At 41.4% G+C, this 13263-nt stretch overlaps 1 protein-coding gene across 1 annotated transcript; it reads left to right on the plus strand.

Annotated features, from left to right (window-relative positions):
* The first annotated feature begins 7785 nt into the window (after window positions 1–7785).
* LOC123399495 lies at window positions 7786–9965 on the plus strand. The gene is made up of 4 exons (XM_045093903.1): window positions 7786–7988; window positions 8062–8209; window positions 9453–9511; window positions 9594–9965. The coding sequence occupies exons 1-4, from the start codon at window positions 7941–7943 to the stop codon at window positions 9783–9785; spliced, it is 447 nt and encodes a 148-aa protein (XP_044949838.1). The 5' UTR covers window positions 7786–7940; the 3' UTR covers window positions 9786–9965.
* The last annotated feature ends 3298 nt before the right edge of the window (window positions 9966–13263 follow it).

Below are 13263 nucleotides of genomic sequence, written 5' to 3' on the forward strand. Positions count from 1 at the left end.
TTCAGGCTGAAGCTTTTTGACATAAGCATCACATCCCCAAACTTTAAGAAACGACAACTTTGCCTTTTGCCATACCACAGTTCGTATGGTGTCGTCTCAACGGATTTTGATGGTGCCCTATTTAAAGTGAATGCAGCTGTTTCTAATGCATAACCCCAAAATGATAACGACAAATCAGTAAGAGACATCATAGATCGCACCATCTCTAATAGAGTACGATTACGACGTTCGGACACACCATTACGTTGTGGTGTTCCAGGCGGTGTCAACTGTGAAACAATTCCACATTTTCTTAAGTGATCGCCAAACTCGAAACTCAGATATTCACCCCCACGATCAGACCGTAGGAACTTGATCTTCTTGTTACGATGATTTTCCACTTCACTCTGAAATTGCTTGAACTTTTCAAATGTTTCAGACTTGTGCTTCATCAAGTAGACATAACCATACCTACTCAAATCGTCAGTGAAGGTGAGAAAATAACGATATCCGCCGCGTGCCTCCACGCTCATCGGACCACACACATCGGTATGTATGATTTCCAATAAGTCACTTGCACGCTCCATTGTTCCGGAGAACGGAGTCTTAGTCATCTTGCCCAGGAGGCATGGTTCGCACGTGTCAAGTGAATCAAAGTCAAGTGACTCCAAAAGTCCATCAGCATGGAGTTTCTTCATGCGCTTTACACCAATATGACCCAAGCGGCAGTGCCACAAAAATATGGCGCTATCATTGTTTACTCTAACTCTTTTGGTCTCAATGTTATGTATATGCGTATCGCTATCAAGATTCAATATGAACAATCCTCTCACATTCGGTGCATGACCATAAAAGATGTTACTCATAGAAATAGAACAACCATTATTCTCAGACTTAAAAGAGTAACCGTCTCGCAATAAACAAGATCCAGATATAATGTTCATGCTCAACGCAGGCACTAAATAACAATGATTTAAGTTCATCACTAATCCCGATGGTAGCTGAAGTGACACTGTGCCGACGACGATTGCATCAACCTTGGAACCATTTCCTACGCGCATCGTCACTTCATCTTTCGCCAGCCTTCGTCTATTCCGCAGTTCCTGCTTCGAGTTGCAAATATGAGCAACAGAACCGGTATCGAATACCCAGGCACTACTATGAGAGCCGGTTAAGTACACATCAATAACATGTATATCAAATATACCTGATTTTTCTTTGCCCGCCTTCTTATCTGCCAGATACTTGGGGCAATTGCGCTTCCAGTGACCCATACCCTTGTAATAGAAGCACTCTGTTTCAGGCTTAGGTCCAGCCTTGGGTTTCTTCGGCGGATTGGCAACAGGCTTGCCGCTCTTCTTCGAATTGCCCTTCTTGCCTTTGTCGTTTCTCTTGAAACTAGTGGTCTTGCTCACCATCAACACTTGGTGCTCTTTACGGAGTTCAGACTCTGCGACTTTCAGCATCGCAAACAACTCGCCGGGAGACTTGTTCATCCCTTGCATGTTGTAGTTCAACACGAAGCCTTTATAGCCTGGCGGCAGTGATTGAAGGATTCTGTCAGTGATAGCTTCTTGCGGGAGTTCAATCCCCAGCTCAGCTAGACGGTTTGAGTACCCAGACATTTTGAGCACATGTTCACTGACAGACGAGTTTTCCTCCATCTTGCAAGCATAGAATTTATCGGAGGTCTCATACCTCTCGATCCGGGCGTTCTTCGGAAAGATAAACTCCAACTCCTGGAACATCTCAACTGCTCCATGACGCTCAAAGCGACGTTGAAGTCCCGGTTCTAAGCCATACAAGACTGCACATTGAACTATTGAGTAGTCCTCCTTACGTGCTAACCAAGCGTTCTTAACATCCTGATCAGCCGTAGCGGGTGGTTCATCTCCTAGCGCAGCATTAAGGACATAATCCTTCTTCCCAGCTTGTAAGATTAGCTTAAGATTACGAGCCCAGTCTACAAAGTTGCTTCCATCATCTTTCAACTTAGCTTTCTCTAGGAACGTATTAAAATTCAGGATGACAGTCGCGTGAGCCATGATCTACAACACAAATATATTCAAAATGGACTTAGACTATGTTCAAGATAATTAGAGTTTAACTTAATCAAATTATTCGCTAAACTCCCACTCAAAAACTACATCTCTCTAGTCATTTGAGTGGTTCATGATCCACTTACATTAGCTCAAGTCCGATCATCACGTGAGTTGAGTATAGTTTCAGTGGTAAGCATCCCTATGCTAATCATATCATCTATGTGATTCATGATCGACCTTTCGGTCTCATGTGTTCCGAGGCCATGTCTGCACATGCTAGGCTCGTCAAGCTTAACCCGAGTGTTCCGCGTGTGCAACTGTTTTGCACCCGCTGTATGTGAACGTTGAGTCTATCACACCCGATCATCACGTGGTGTCTCGAAACGACGAACTGTAGCAACGGTGCACAGTCGGGGAGAACACAATTTCGTCTTGAAATTTTAGTGAGAGATCACCTCATAATGCTACCGTCGTTCTAAGCAAAATAAGGTGCATAAAAGGATTAACATCACATGCAATTCATAAGTGACATGATATGGCCATCATCACGTGCTTCTTGATCTCCATCACCAAAGCACCGGCTCGATCTTCTTGTCATCGGCGCCACACCATGATCATCCATCAACGTGTTGCCATCAGGGTTGTCGTGCTACTTATGCTATTACTACTAAAGCTACATCCTAGCAAAATAGTAAACGCATCTGCAAGCACAAACGTTAGTATAAAGACAACCCTATGGCTCCTGCCGGTTGCCGTACCATCGACGTGCAAGTCGATATTTCTATTACAACATGATCATCTCATACATCCAATATATCACATCACATCGTTGGCCATATCACATCACAATCATACCCTGCAAAAACAAGTTAGACGTCCTCTAATTTTGTTGTTGCATGTTTTACGTGGTGACCAAGGGTATCTAGTAGGATCGCATCTTACTTACGCAAACACCACAACGGAGATATATGAGTTGCTATTTAACCTCATCCAAGGACCTCCTCGGTCAAATCCGATTCAACTAAAGTTGGAGAAACCGTCACTTGCCAGTCATCTTTGAGCAAAGGGGGTTACTCGTAACGATGAAACCAGTCTCTCGTAAGCGTACGAGTAATGTCGGTCCAAGCCGCTTCAATCCAACAATACCGCGGAATCAAGAAAAGACTAAGGAGGGCAGCAAAACGCACATCACCGCCCACAAAACCTTTTGTGTTCTACTCGAGAAGACATCTACGCATGAACCTAGCTCATGATGCCACTGTTGGGGAACGTCGCATGGGAAACAAAAAATTTCCTACGCGCACGAAGACCTATCATGGTGATGTCCATCTACGAGAGGGGATGAGTGATCTACGTACCCTTGTAGAACGTACAGCAGAAGCGTTAGGGAACGCGGTTGATGTAGTGGAACGTCCTCACGTCCCTCGATCTGCCCCGCGAACAATCCCGCGATCAGTCCCACGATCTAGTACCGAACGGACGGCACCTCCGCGTTCAGCACACGTACAGCTCGACGATGATCTCGGCCTTCTTGATCCAGCAAGAGAGACGGAGAGGTAGAAGAGTTCTCCGGCAGCGTGACGGCGCTCCGGAGGTTGGTGATGACCTTGTCTCAGCAGGGCTCCGCCCGAGCTCCGCAGAAACGCGATCTAGAGGAAAAACCGTGGAGGTATGTGGTCGGGCTGCCGTGGAAAAATCGTCTCAAATCAGCCCTAAAACCTCCGTATATATAGGTGGGAGGGAGGGGGCCTTGCCTTGGGGCTCAAGGAGCCCCAAGGGGGTCGGCCGAGTCCAAGGGGGAGGACTCTCCCCCCCCAAAACCGAGTTGGACCAGGTTTGGTGGGAGGGAGTCCCCCTCCCTTCCCACCTCCTCCTTTTTTTTTCTTTCTCTCTTGATTTTCTTCTCCTTGGCGCATAGGGCACTTGTGGGCTGTCCCACCAGCCCACTAAGGGCTGGTGTGTCTCCCCAAAGGCCTATGGGCTTCCCCGGGGTGGGTTGCCCCCCCGGTAAACTTCCGGAACCCATTCGTCATTCCCGGTACATTCCCGGTAACTCCGAAAACCTTCCGGTAATCAAATGAGGTCATTCTATATATCAATCTTCGTTTCCGGACCATTCCGGAAACCCTCGTGACGTCCGTGATCTCATCCGGGACTCCGAACAACATTCGGTAACCAACCATATAACTCATATACGCATAAAACAACGTCGAACCTTAAGTGTGCAGACCCTGCGGGTTCGAGAACTATGTAGACATGACCCGAGAGACTCCTCGGTCAATATCCAATAGCGGGACCTGGATGCCCATATTGGATCCTACATATTCTACGAAGATCTTATCGTTTGAACCTCAGTGCCAAGGATTCGTATAATCCCGTATGTCATTCCCTTTGTCCTTCGGTATGTTGCTTGCCCGAGATTCGATCGTCAGTATCCGCATACCTATTTCAATCTCGTTTACCGGCAAGTCTCTTTACTCGTTCCGTAATACAAGATCCCACAACTTACACTAAGTTACATTGCTTGCAAGGCTTGTGTGTGATGTTGTATTATCGAGTGGGCCCCGAGATACCTCTCCGTCACACGGAGTGACAAATCCCAGTCTTGATCCATACTAACTCAACTAACACCGTCGGAGATACCTGTAGAGCATCTTTATAGTCACCCAGTTACGTTGCGACGTTTGATACACACAAAGCATTCCTCCGGTGTCAGTGAGTTATATGATCTCATGGTCATAGGAATAAATACTTGACACGCAGAAAACAGTAGCAACAAAATGACACGATCAACATGCTACGTCTATTAGTTTGGGTCTATTCCATCACGTGATTCTCCCAATGACGTGATCCAATTATCAAGCAACAACACCTTGTTCATAATCAGAAGACACTGACTATCATTGATCAACTGGCTAGCCAACTAGAGGCATGCTAGGGACGGTGTTTTGTCTATGTATCCACACATGTAATGAGTCTTCATTCAATACAATTATAGCACGGATAATAAACTATTACCTTGATACAGGAATTATAATAATAACTATATTTATTATTGCCTCTAGGGCATAATTCCAACAAAAATTACTTGAACTTCCAGATAAGATAGTGATTGACATAGTTCTCCGAAGTCACTGCCACTAAGCTACTGAGCTTCGTGATGAACTATAGCATACCAGGGATGGAGAAGATGACCCCTAAGCTATTCGCGATGTTTGACACCGCAAAGGTAGAAATCAAGAAGGAGCATCAAGTGTTGATGGTTAGTAAAACCACTAGTTTCCAGAAGGGCAAAGGAAAGAAGGGAAACTTCTAGAAGGACAAGTCAGATGTCACTCCAATGAAGAAACTCAAGGTTGAACCCAAACCCAAGACTATGTGCTTCTATGATGAGGGGAATGATCACTGAGACGGAACTGTCCTAGACACTTGATAGATAAGAAGGCTGGCAACGTCAACAAAAGTACTCCTAGTAGCACATGGGTATTAGATACCGATTCAGTTGCTAAATGTTAGTAACTCGAAATAAAAGCTACGGAATAGACGAAGACTAGCTAAAGGCGAGGTGACGATGTGTGTTGGAAGTGTTTCCAAGGTTGATGTGATCACCATCACACTCTCCTTCTACCTTCGGGATTAGTGTTAAACATAAATGTTGTTTGGTGTTTGCGTTGAGCATGAACATGATTGGATAGTGTTTATTGCAATGCGATTATTCATTTAAAGAGAATAATGGTTACTCTATTTACTTGAATAATACCTTCAATGGTCATGCACCTAATATGAATGCTTTAGTGAATCTCTGTAAAGCCCAAGATGCGACTCTATCCTTATTTTGGCACGAGGGCCTCGACAGGGATAGAAGCGCATCTCGTCGTTTCGAAAGAATGGATATCGTTACAAGTGCATGTACTAAAGGGAAGAGTATATGGAATTGGCTTACACTCGCCACAAGCTACATCAGAGTCACGTCAGTACAATACATAATCATCATGAAGAAGAGCAGGGTCTGACTACGGACGAAGACAAATGATAAAAGAACGACATCCATCCTTGCTATCCCAGGCTGCCGGCCTCGAACCCATCCTAGATTGACGAAGAAGAAAGAACAAGAAACTCCAAATGAACAATCATCACGCTCACGTCTTAATATCCTTTACTTGTACCTGCTAGTAGTGTTGATTACTCTTCGTAGTTGATGCTAGTTGGATTACTTGGTGGAAGAGTTTATGTTCAGATCCTTGATGCTACTTATTACACCTCTGATCATGATTATGATTATGCTTTGTGAGTAGTTACTTTTGTTTCCGAGGACATGGGATAAGTCATGCTAATAATAGTCATGTGAATTTGGTACTCGTTCGGTATTTTGATATGTTGTATGTTGTTTTTCCTCTAGTGGTGTTATGTGAACGTTGACTATATAACACTTCACCATTATTTGGCCCTAGAGGAAGGCATTGGGAAGTAGTAAGTAGATGATGGGTTGCTAGAGTGACAGAAGCTTAACCCCTAGTTTATGCGTTACTTCGTAAGGGGCTGATTTGGATCCATTAATTTAATGTTATGGTTAGACTTTGTCTTAATTCTTCTTTCATAGTTGTGGAGGCTTGCGAGAGGAGTTAATCATAAGTGGGATGCTTGTCCAAGTAAGGGCAGTACCCAAGCGCCGGTCCACCCACATAATTAATATTTTATCATATCTTGATATATATTTAAAAAATCACAAATTTTTGAAATTCTAGAAAATTGTTCCTGTTTTTCAAATATTGTTCAACGATTTGAGTTTTTTTCCTAATTGTCAAATCTTTTTTAAAGAAATTTGTTCCCGTTTTTCAAAAAATGATTTAGAAAATGTATGTCTTTTAAAATATGTTCACCAATTCAAGAAAATCGCATTTTTCCACAAATTTTAGAAAATCGGGAACTTCATAAAATTGATTTCTAGATTTGTACACAAATTTACAAAAATCATGTTTTCAAAATTTGTCTGCCAATGAAAAAAAAATTCTTTTGGAAATTTTGTTTTCAAAATCATGTTTATTATTCATCAGGAATGCAGATGGACTGTATCTGGCCCTTTTTTGGTTTCCAGGGAGACTCTTTTCTCCTGACTTGATGGGCCAGCGGTATAAGCCCGCTACAATCGTTCTCTGGGCCTCGGGACAGGTTACAGCTTGATGGGGGCGGCCAGGCGCGTTGTCTCCTGTGAGTGCCGCCGCCAATTTAACGCAAAGGGGGCGGCGCGTCGGGTTCAGGCCACGGGGTGTTGTAATAACAAGAACCCTAAACCAAGACACCCCCAACCCCGTCATTCATCACTCTGCTCCGGCGTCGGCCGCTTCTGCTACGCCTTCTCGACCGGCGGTCAGGTCAGATCCATCTCTCCTAACTATAAAATCGCCGGGCGGACGTATCTCAGTTCATTAGCTGGACTTGGGTGGCCGTGGCCATGTGAGTTACATCTGCTGTAGCTGGTGTATCCCCATCACAACCTGTTACTCTTTTTTTTTTGGGTCTATAAATTACTGGTTGGTTGCTCCGTGCTTCGTTGCATTCATTACTTATCTGACAATGCGTAGTAGAAGATGTCCCTAAGTGGACTATGAACTCATTTATGAGTGAAAAAAAAAATTCTGCTGAAAATCTTACTGTAGTATGCTTTGTCAGTTTACATTTATTATTTGGTGGTCCTTGTCAAAGTATAGGTTGCTTCGTCGGCTCTTAACTTATTTTTGACCGTGATTCACTCTGTTTTAGATGTCATCATCCAAGAAAAGATCTTTTGGTCAATCTGAAGCTGGACAAGGTAGTAAAAAACAACCCAGAAAGGCTCGAATTCCCAAGGTTCCCCGCCCTGAGGTTCCTCTGGATGATCCTCACAATACCATTCGGTGTCAGCCTTTGGATGGTAGACCCATGATTTCAGTGGAACTGGTACAGTGCTATACTCAACAGCATGGTGAGGTAAATGTGCATAATTAGTTACTCTATACCAACATATTTATATACGTTCTAATGTCTGAGTTTAATTTTGCAGTCTCTCTTCATGGAATTGAATGAGAAGGGCCGCTATATTGATGTGCGATTCGTGGACAATGACGACGCACAATCAGTTCTAGCAGAACACTCAAGTTATCCGTTCACGGTGGATTGGACAAGAACCATCGACGCATCTCAAATAATTAGTAAGACCATTATTTCTCAAGCATATCACAAGAGTGTTTTAAATGCTGCAGTTAGCATTTTTTTTATATGCACACAAAAAACTATATGTCTTTTTCCTCCCCACGCCCCCCTCCACTTTGCTTTCCTTCTGTTTTTTTTGGTAATCTCAACAGATACAATAGAAAATAAAAACAAACATGAATATGACAAACTACCGTCTACAAAGATGAGCCTAGTAGTGGAACAAAGATGTCTTGTGTTATTTTTACAGCGGTTACCAACAAATTACACCAATCATTAGAACTGGAATCCTCTACAAAGAACAAATTCTTCTAAGAAGGAAGTTTGGCAGGCTGAGTTTATGTTAAATTCTTCTAAGAAAAAAAATGTTAAACCATTTAGGTGGACAGGCTATTTGACTAACCTTTTTTGCCTGCAAACAGAATAAAAAAAATATAGACTTGTCAACGGCTAGTGATAATCTGTATTTTTTAGATGACCATCTTTGTAACTACAAGCCACTGGAGATGCAACCACTAAATTATGGGACTCCAGACCAGGCAATATTCTGAAGAAGCATGAGACCTGCCTGAACAAGTGAGCTATCAATATTTAACATGGCAAAGCAAAACATGAATATCTCATGTAGCTATGTATCTATTTCGTATCAGCATCAAGCCATACATTGAGCAGAAATTATGAGCTGTGACATGGTCACGCCAATGCTAATTAAATAAACCACAGTCTCAAATGGTATATATCAAGATGAGCATAATCTACCAGTGTTCAAAAATAGAACAAGTATTTCATGGAATATGCTACATGAAGTTACTACTTACTAACATGGTAAAGCACAACATGAATGTCTCATGTAGCTATGTATCTATTTCGTACCAGCATCAAGCCATACATTGAGCAGAAATTATGAGTTGTGACATGGTCACGCCAATGCCAATTAAATAAACCACGCAAACAACACTGGAGTAACACGTATTTTGCATCAACATCTTCAATTTGTCTTGCAAATAAACGTACAACTTTGCCCAAAAATACAAACAAATCCAGAACAGCCTCTTGCAGTTAGATACTGCAATTGAGCACTAACCATTCATTTCCATAGAGTCCCTTGTATGAAAATAAGACCATCTTTTGTAGTTTTTGGAGAAAAAAATGCCCCTGGCTGAACATGTTCAACTTGCTTGTACTTGAACTGAGGCTTAAGACACATACTAATAATTCTGACAAAATTATGATGTTATGCAGCCCCTGGAACAGTGGAAATGTACCAACCTCCCCGTGATCGTGGTCACTATGATGAAGAGGTAATTACTGCCATATTCTCTTTTGAAATGATATAGGCTCATGCCAGCAAAGTTTTATTGTGTTGTTTTCTTATATCTGCAGCCTAGTGTCCCATTGCCTTGCACCAATCCATTTCCCATCAGATTTGCACCTACGCAAGAATCTAATGGTCGGGTGCGACCCATCTACCCTCCAACCGTCCAGCCAAAAGCTCCATCGCCGAAGGCACCTTTTGAAAAGCCTACTTGGCCGGCTCCACCAGACCGTGACTTTTTCATGACCAATTATGTGTAGTACTTTGCATGTAGTACTATGCAGTATGGATTAATTTACTATTTGCTATGAGCTTGCCTTCTTAATGACCAACTATCCATTATTATTATGGTCGTACCATAGTATGCAAACTATGTTAATTTTGTGGCAGTGTTGAACTTATGACAGATTTGTGGGATAAGCCTCCTTTATTTATATATGTACTGGTCATCTCTTTAGTCCTGACCACTATCATGGCTTGTGGCCGGGCTTCTTGCCAAATTGTCAACAATGAATATGTAATGGTCACAAGCACCTTGTATCCTGATGTGTCGTGTGTTGTGTTGTTAGTTTTTTCTAGTTTTTTTATTATGGGCTTCATTATTTTTCAGTTGGTCGAAGCCTTCTTCCGAAAACTTCACATATAGAACTGTGCGGTCAGGATTATGTGTGTACTCTTTAAACAGGGTGCATGTCAGGAATTTTTGGTAAAAATTTGCTCCAGATGAAAAACATAAACTGAACCTCCAATGACCAATCAAACTTCTGAAGTGATTATATAATGGCAGACAATATGGATTAAAAAAGGTATTAACAAGAATAATGTTTTATCTCAATATTTCTATATCAGGCTTAATATGCTTCAAGACCTACTTAACGCTCCTTTGGCATCATTTGGGGCGGAATTCATGGATTTCATTTCTGAAGTCCGACCCAACTTGTTTGGCTGCCACGACACAATATTATATATAGAGATATTGATCAAATGAACTGTAATTCATCATGTGGATGTCACATGTGACTTATGATTGTATTGTTATAAATACCAACCCTACTAGTATTTTCTCATCCAGTATGTAAACACAATGCATGCCCAATTCAAGTGTATAGAAAAATATTGCAACATAAAATTCTGAAAATAATGAAAGTGCAGTTCCTTTGAAGTGTAAATTTATATATCTTGGTGAGTTTTTGACCTCTCCCAACAAAATCGTCTTACGGTTTTTACAACATCAGGGATCGATTCCCGTGTTCCATTTCATATGAAAAACACAACCAAGATATTTAGGGTTAAGTGGGTTCATTATGAATGTCGAGCACATGTGGGACATAGAAATAAATTGTAAATATTATCAATGCAACAAACATAAAAATAAAAGGGACAATTATATGTATGCTTTCTTAAAAGTCAGTGATTTTTTGGTCCCATCCAGCATGGTTACGTCGGTGCCTATGCTGGTCATAATCCATCTGTGACTTTTATTTTAAAAATAACACATATAGTATAAATAAAAAAAGGAAAATATAGTCATATAGAACATGATCGAAAAAAAAGAACATGTTGAGTTGCACCTGCTGGCCTATGTTTTATTAGAGCCACTGTTGTTGGCCCTGCGTGGGATCATCTCTCCATGCAATCACTTATACTGTATCACATATCGAGGAAATTTTGCCTAGAAAAACCCTATCGGGGAAATGGTTTCTAAAAGAAAAATATCTAGTCTCGTTTTCTTTCCCCACTGTATCCCCATCTCACTTCACAGCCACTCGCATCCCTGTAGTACACGCTTACAGAATCTACATCCTATCGTATCATGCCATATCTGGATATATTAATAAAATATTCTGGCAAGGTCGCTAATTACACCAGATAATTATGATTGCTCTTTCATCATGTATTGTTGCACCTTCTTCATACGTGTATAGCTTGTCATAATCAAACCGAGCCATGTTAAGACTTGTCCTTTAAATCTGTAATTTTTGTTGGCACAGCCGCCTCCGCTACGCGTACTTGCTCTCGCTCTGAGGAGAGGAAGAAGAGGCATCAGACTTTGCTGGGTAACTCCCTCTGAGCAGGGTGAGTAACTCTTTCAGGTGCAGGTGGGTAACTCTCTCAGGCAGGGTGGATAACTCTTTCAGGCGCAGGTGGGTAACTCTCTCAGGTAGGGTGGGTAATTCTTTCAGACGTAGGTGGGTAACTCTCTCAGGCAGGGTGGGTAACTCCCGCTTGACAGGGTGTGCACTTTAAACTGAACAACAATTCCAAATACTGTAGCCATTTTAATCAATTTGGCCTATATAATACCTAGCATCCAAATTATGCATTCAACAAATGCCTCCCCGTTTTTGGTATAATTGTATTTATCAAAAACACTATCACAGTACCTTAATACAATGTCGATAATTTCACTGGGCATATGATTTCTTAGGGCGATGTTCAAAGAACACATCGGCCAAATTTTCTCAGGGCGATATTTATATCGGCCATAGCATCATCAAGCCTCTTGCTATGTGCTAGGATAATACTTCTTCAAATATTTTTCATTGAGAGCTTTGGGTAACCTTACTCTCTGAAAAGATTGTACAAAATATGAATTTTCGGGAACAATCTCTGCAATTTTGTAAGGGCCTTCCCAACTCGGCGACCATTTGCCGAATTTCCTATCTTTGGTTCCAATAGGTAGAATCGTTTTCCACACTAGATCTCCTACCTGAAACGATTTTTCTCTCACCTTTTTATTATAAGTAGCTGCTCTTAATTTATCCTTCTCAATTTCTCACAAGGCTCGCAATCTCTCTTGTGAAATATCATCTATCTTATCCATCATCAAATCATTGTAATCTACAGCGGACAAATCATTTTGTCTGGCCACTCTAAGAGCCTGTAAATTAACTTCTACATGTAACACCCCCTCCTGACTATATACGAGGTTATACGGTGCCACTTGAGTTTCTCCATGCTTAGATATTCTATGAGCCCATAAAGCTTTCGAAAGTACCTCAAGCCATCTTTTCGGATGCTCCTCAATCTTATTCTTTATAAGATTAATTAAAGTTTTATTGCTAGGTTCGCCCTGTCCATTAGTTTGAGCATAATAAGGCGATGAATTTAATAATTTAATTCCTAAAGATTCGGCAAATTCACGAAACTGATGAGACATAAAAGAAGCACCTTGATCGGTAGTTAAAGTTTGAGGAATGCCGAATCTATGAATAATATGCTTCAAAACAAAACTAATAACTTCCTTATGAGTCATATTTTTCAAAGAAACCGCTTCATTCCATTTAGTAAAATAATCTATAGCTATTAGGACGAAGCGATGTCTTTTAGAAGACGAAGGATGTATTTCACCAATAAAATATAAACCCCATCCTCTAAATGGCCACGGCCTAATTATGGGATTCAACATAGCCGCGGGAGCTAACTGTATATTACCAAATTTTTGACATGCCTCACAACCTTTATAGCACCAAAAACAACCCTCTAGCAAAGTCGGCCAATAAAAACCCGCTCTCTTTAATAACCATCGCATTTTGTGAGCCGACTGATGTGTGCCACATATTTCTTCATGCACTTCATTCATAGCTACTTTAGATTGATCAGAATCCAAACATTTTAAAAATAACCCATCTATTGTTTGGCGATACAACTCGTCGTTAAACAGAGCATACTTTAAAGCTTGTCGCCGAATTTTTCTATCTCTCCTTTGACTTGGATCCTTTAAATGATTAACTAGAG

The sequence above is a fragment of the Hordeum vulgare genome, chromosome 5H (assembly GCF_904849725.1).
Source record: "Hordeum vulgare subsp. vulgare chromosome 5H, MorexV3_pseudomolecules_assembly, whole genome shotgun sequence".
Classification (NCBI taxonomy): domain Eukaryota; kingdom Viridiplantae; phylum Streptophyta; class Magnoliopsida; order Poales; family Poaceae; genus Hordeum; species Hordeum vulgare.

What these genes read in the sequence shown, in the direction of transcription:
- LOC123399495 (XM_045093903.1), top strand. Translation starts at nt 7,941, where the DNA reads ATGATTTCAGTGGAACTGGTACAGTGCTATACTCAACAGCATGGTGAG. An exon ending in ATACTCAACAGCATGGTGAG is followed by an intron (nt 7,989 to 8,061) that starts GTAAATGTGCAT and finishes TTAATTTTGCAG; the next exon opens with TCTCTCTTCATGGAATTGAA. An exon ending in CGACGCATCTCAAATAATTA is followed by an intron (nt 8,210 to 9,452) that starts GTAAGACCATTA and finishes GATGTTATGCAG; the next exon opens with CCCCTGGAACAGTGGAAATG.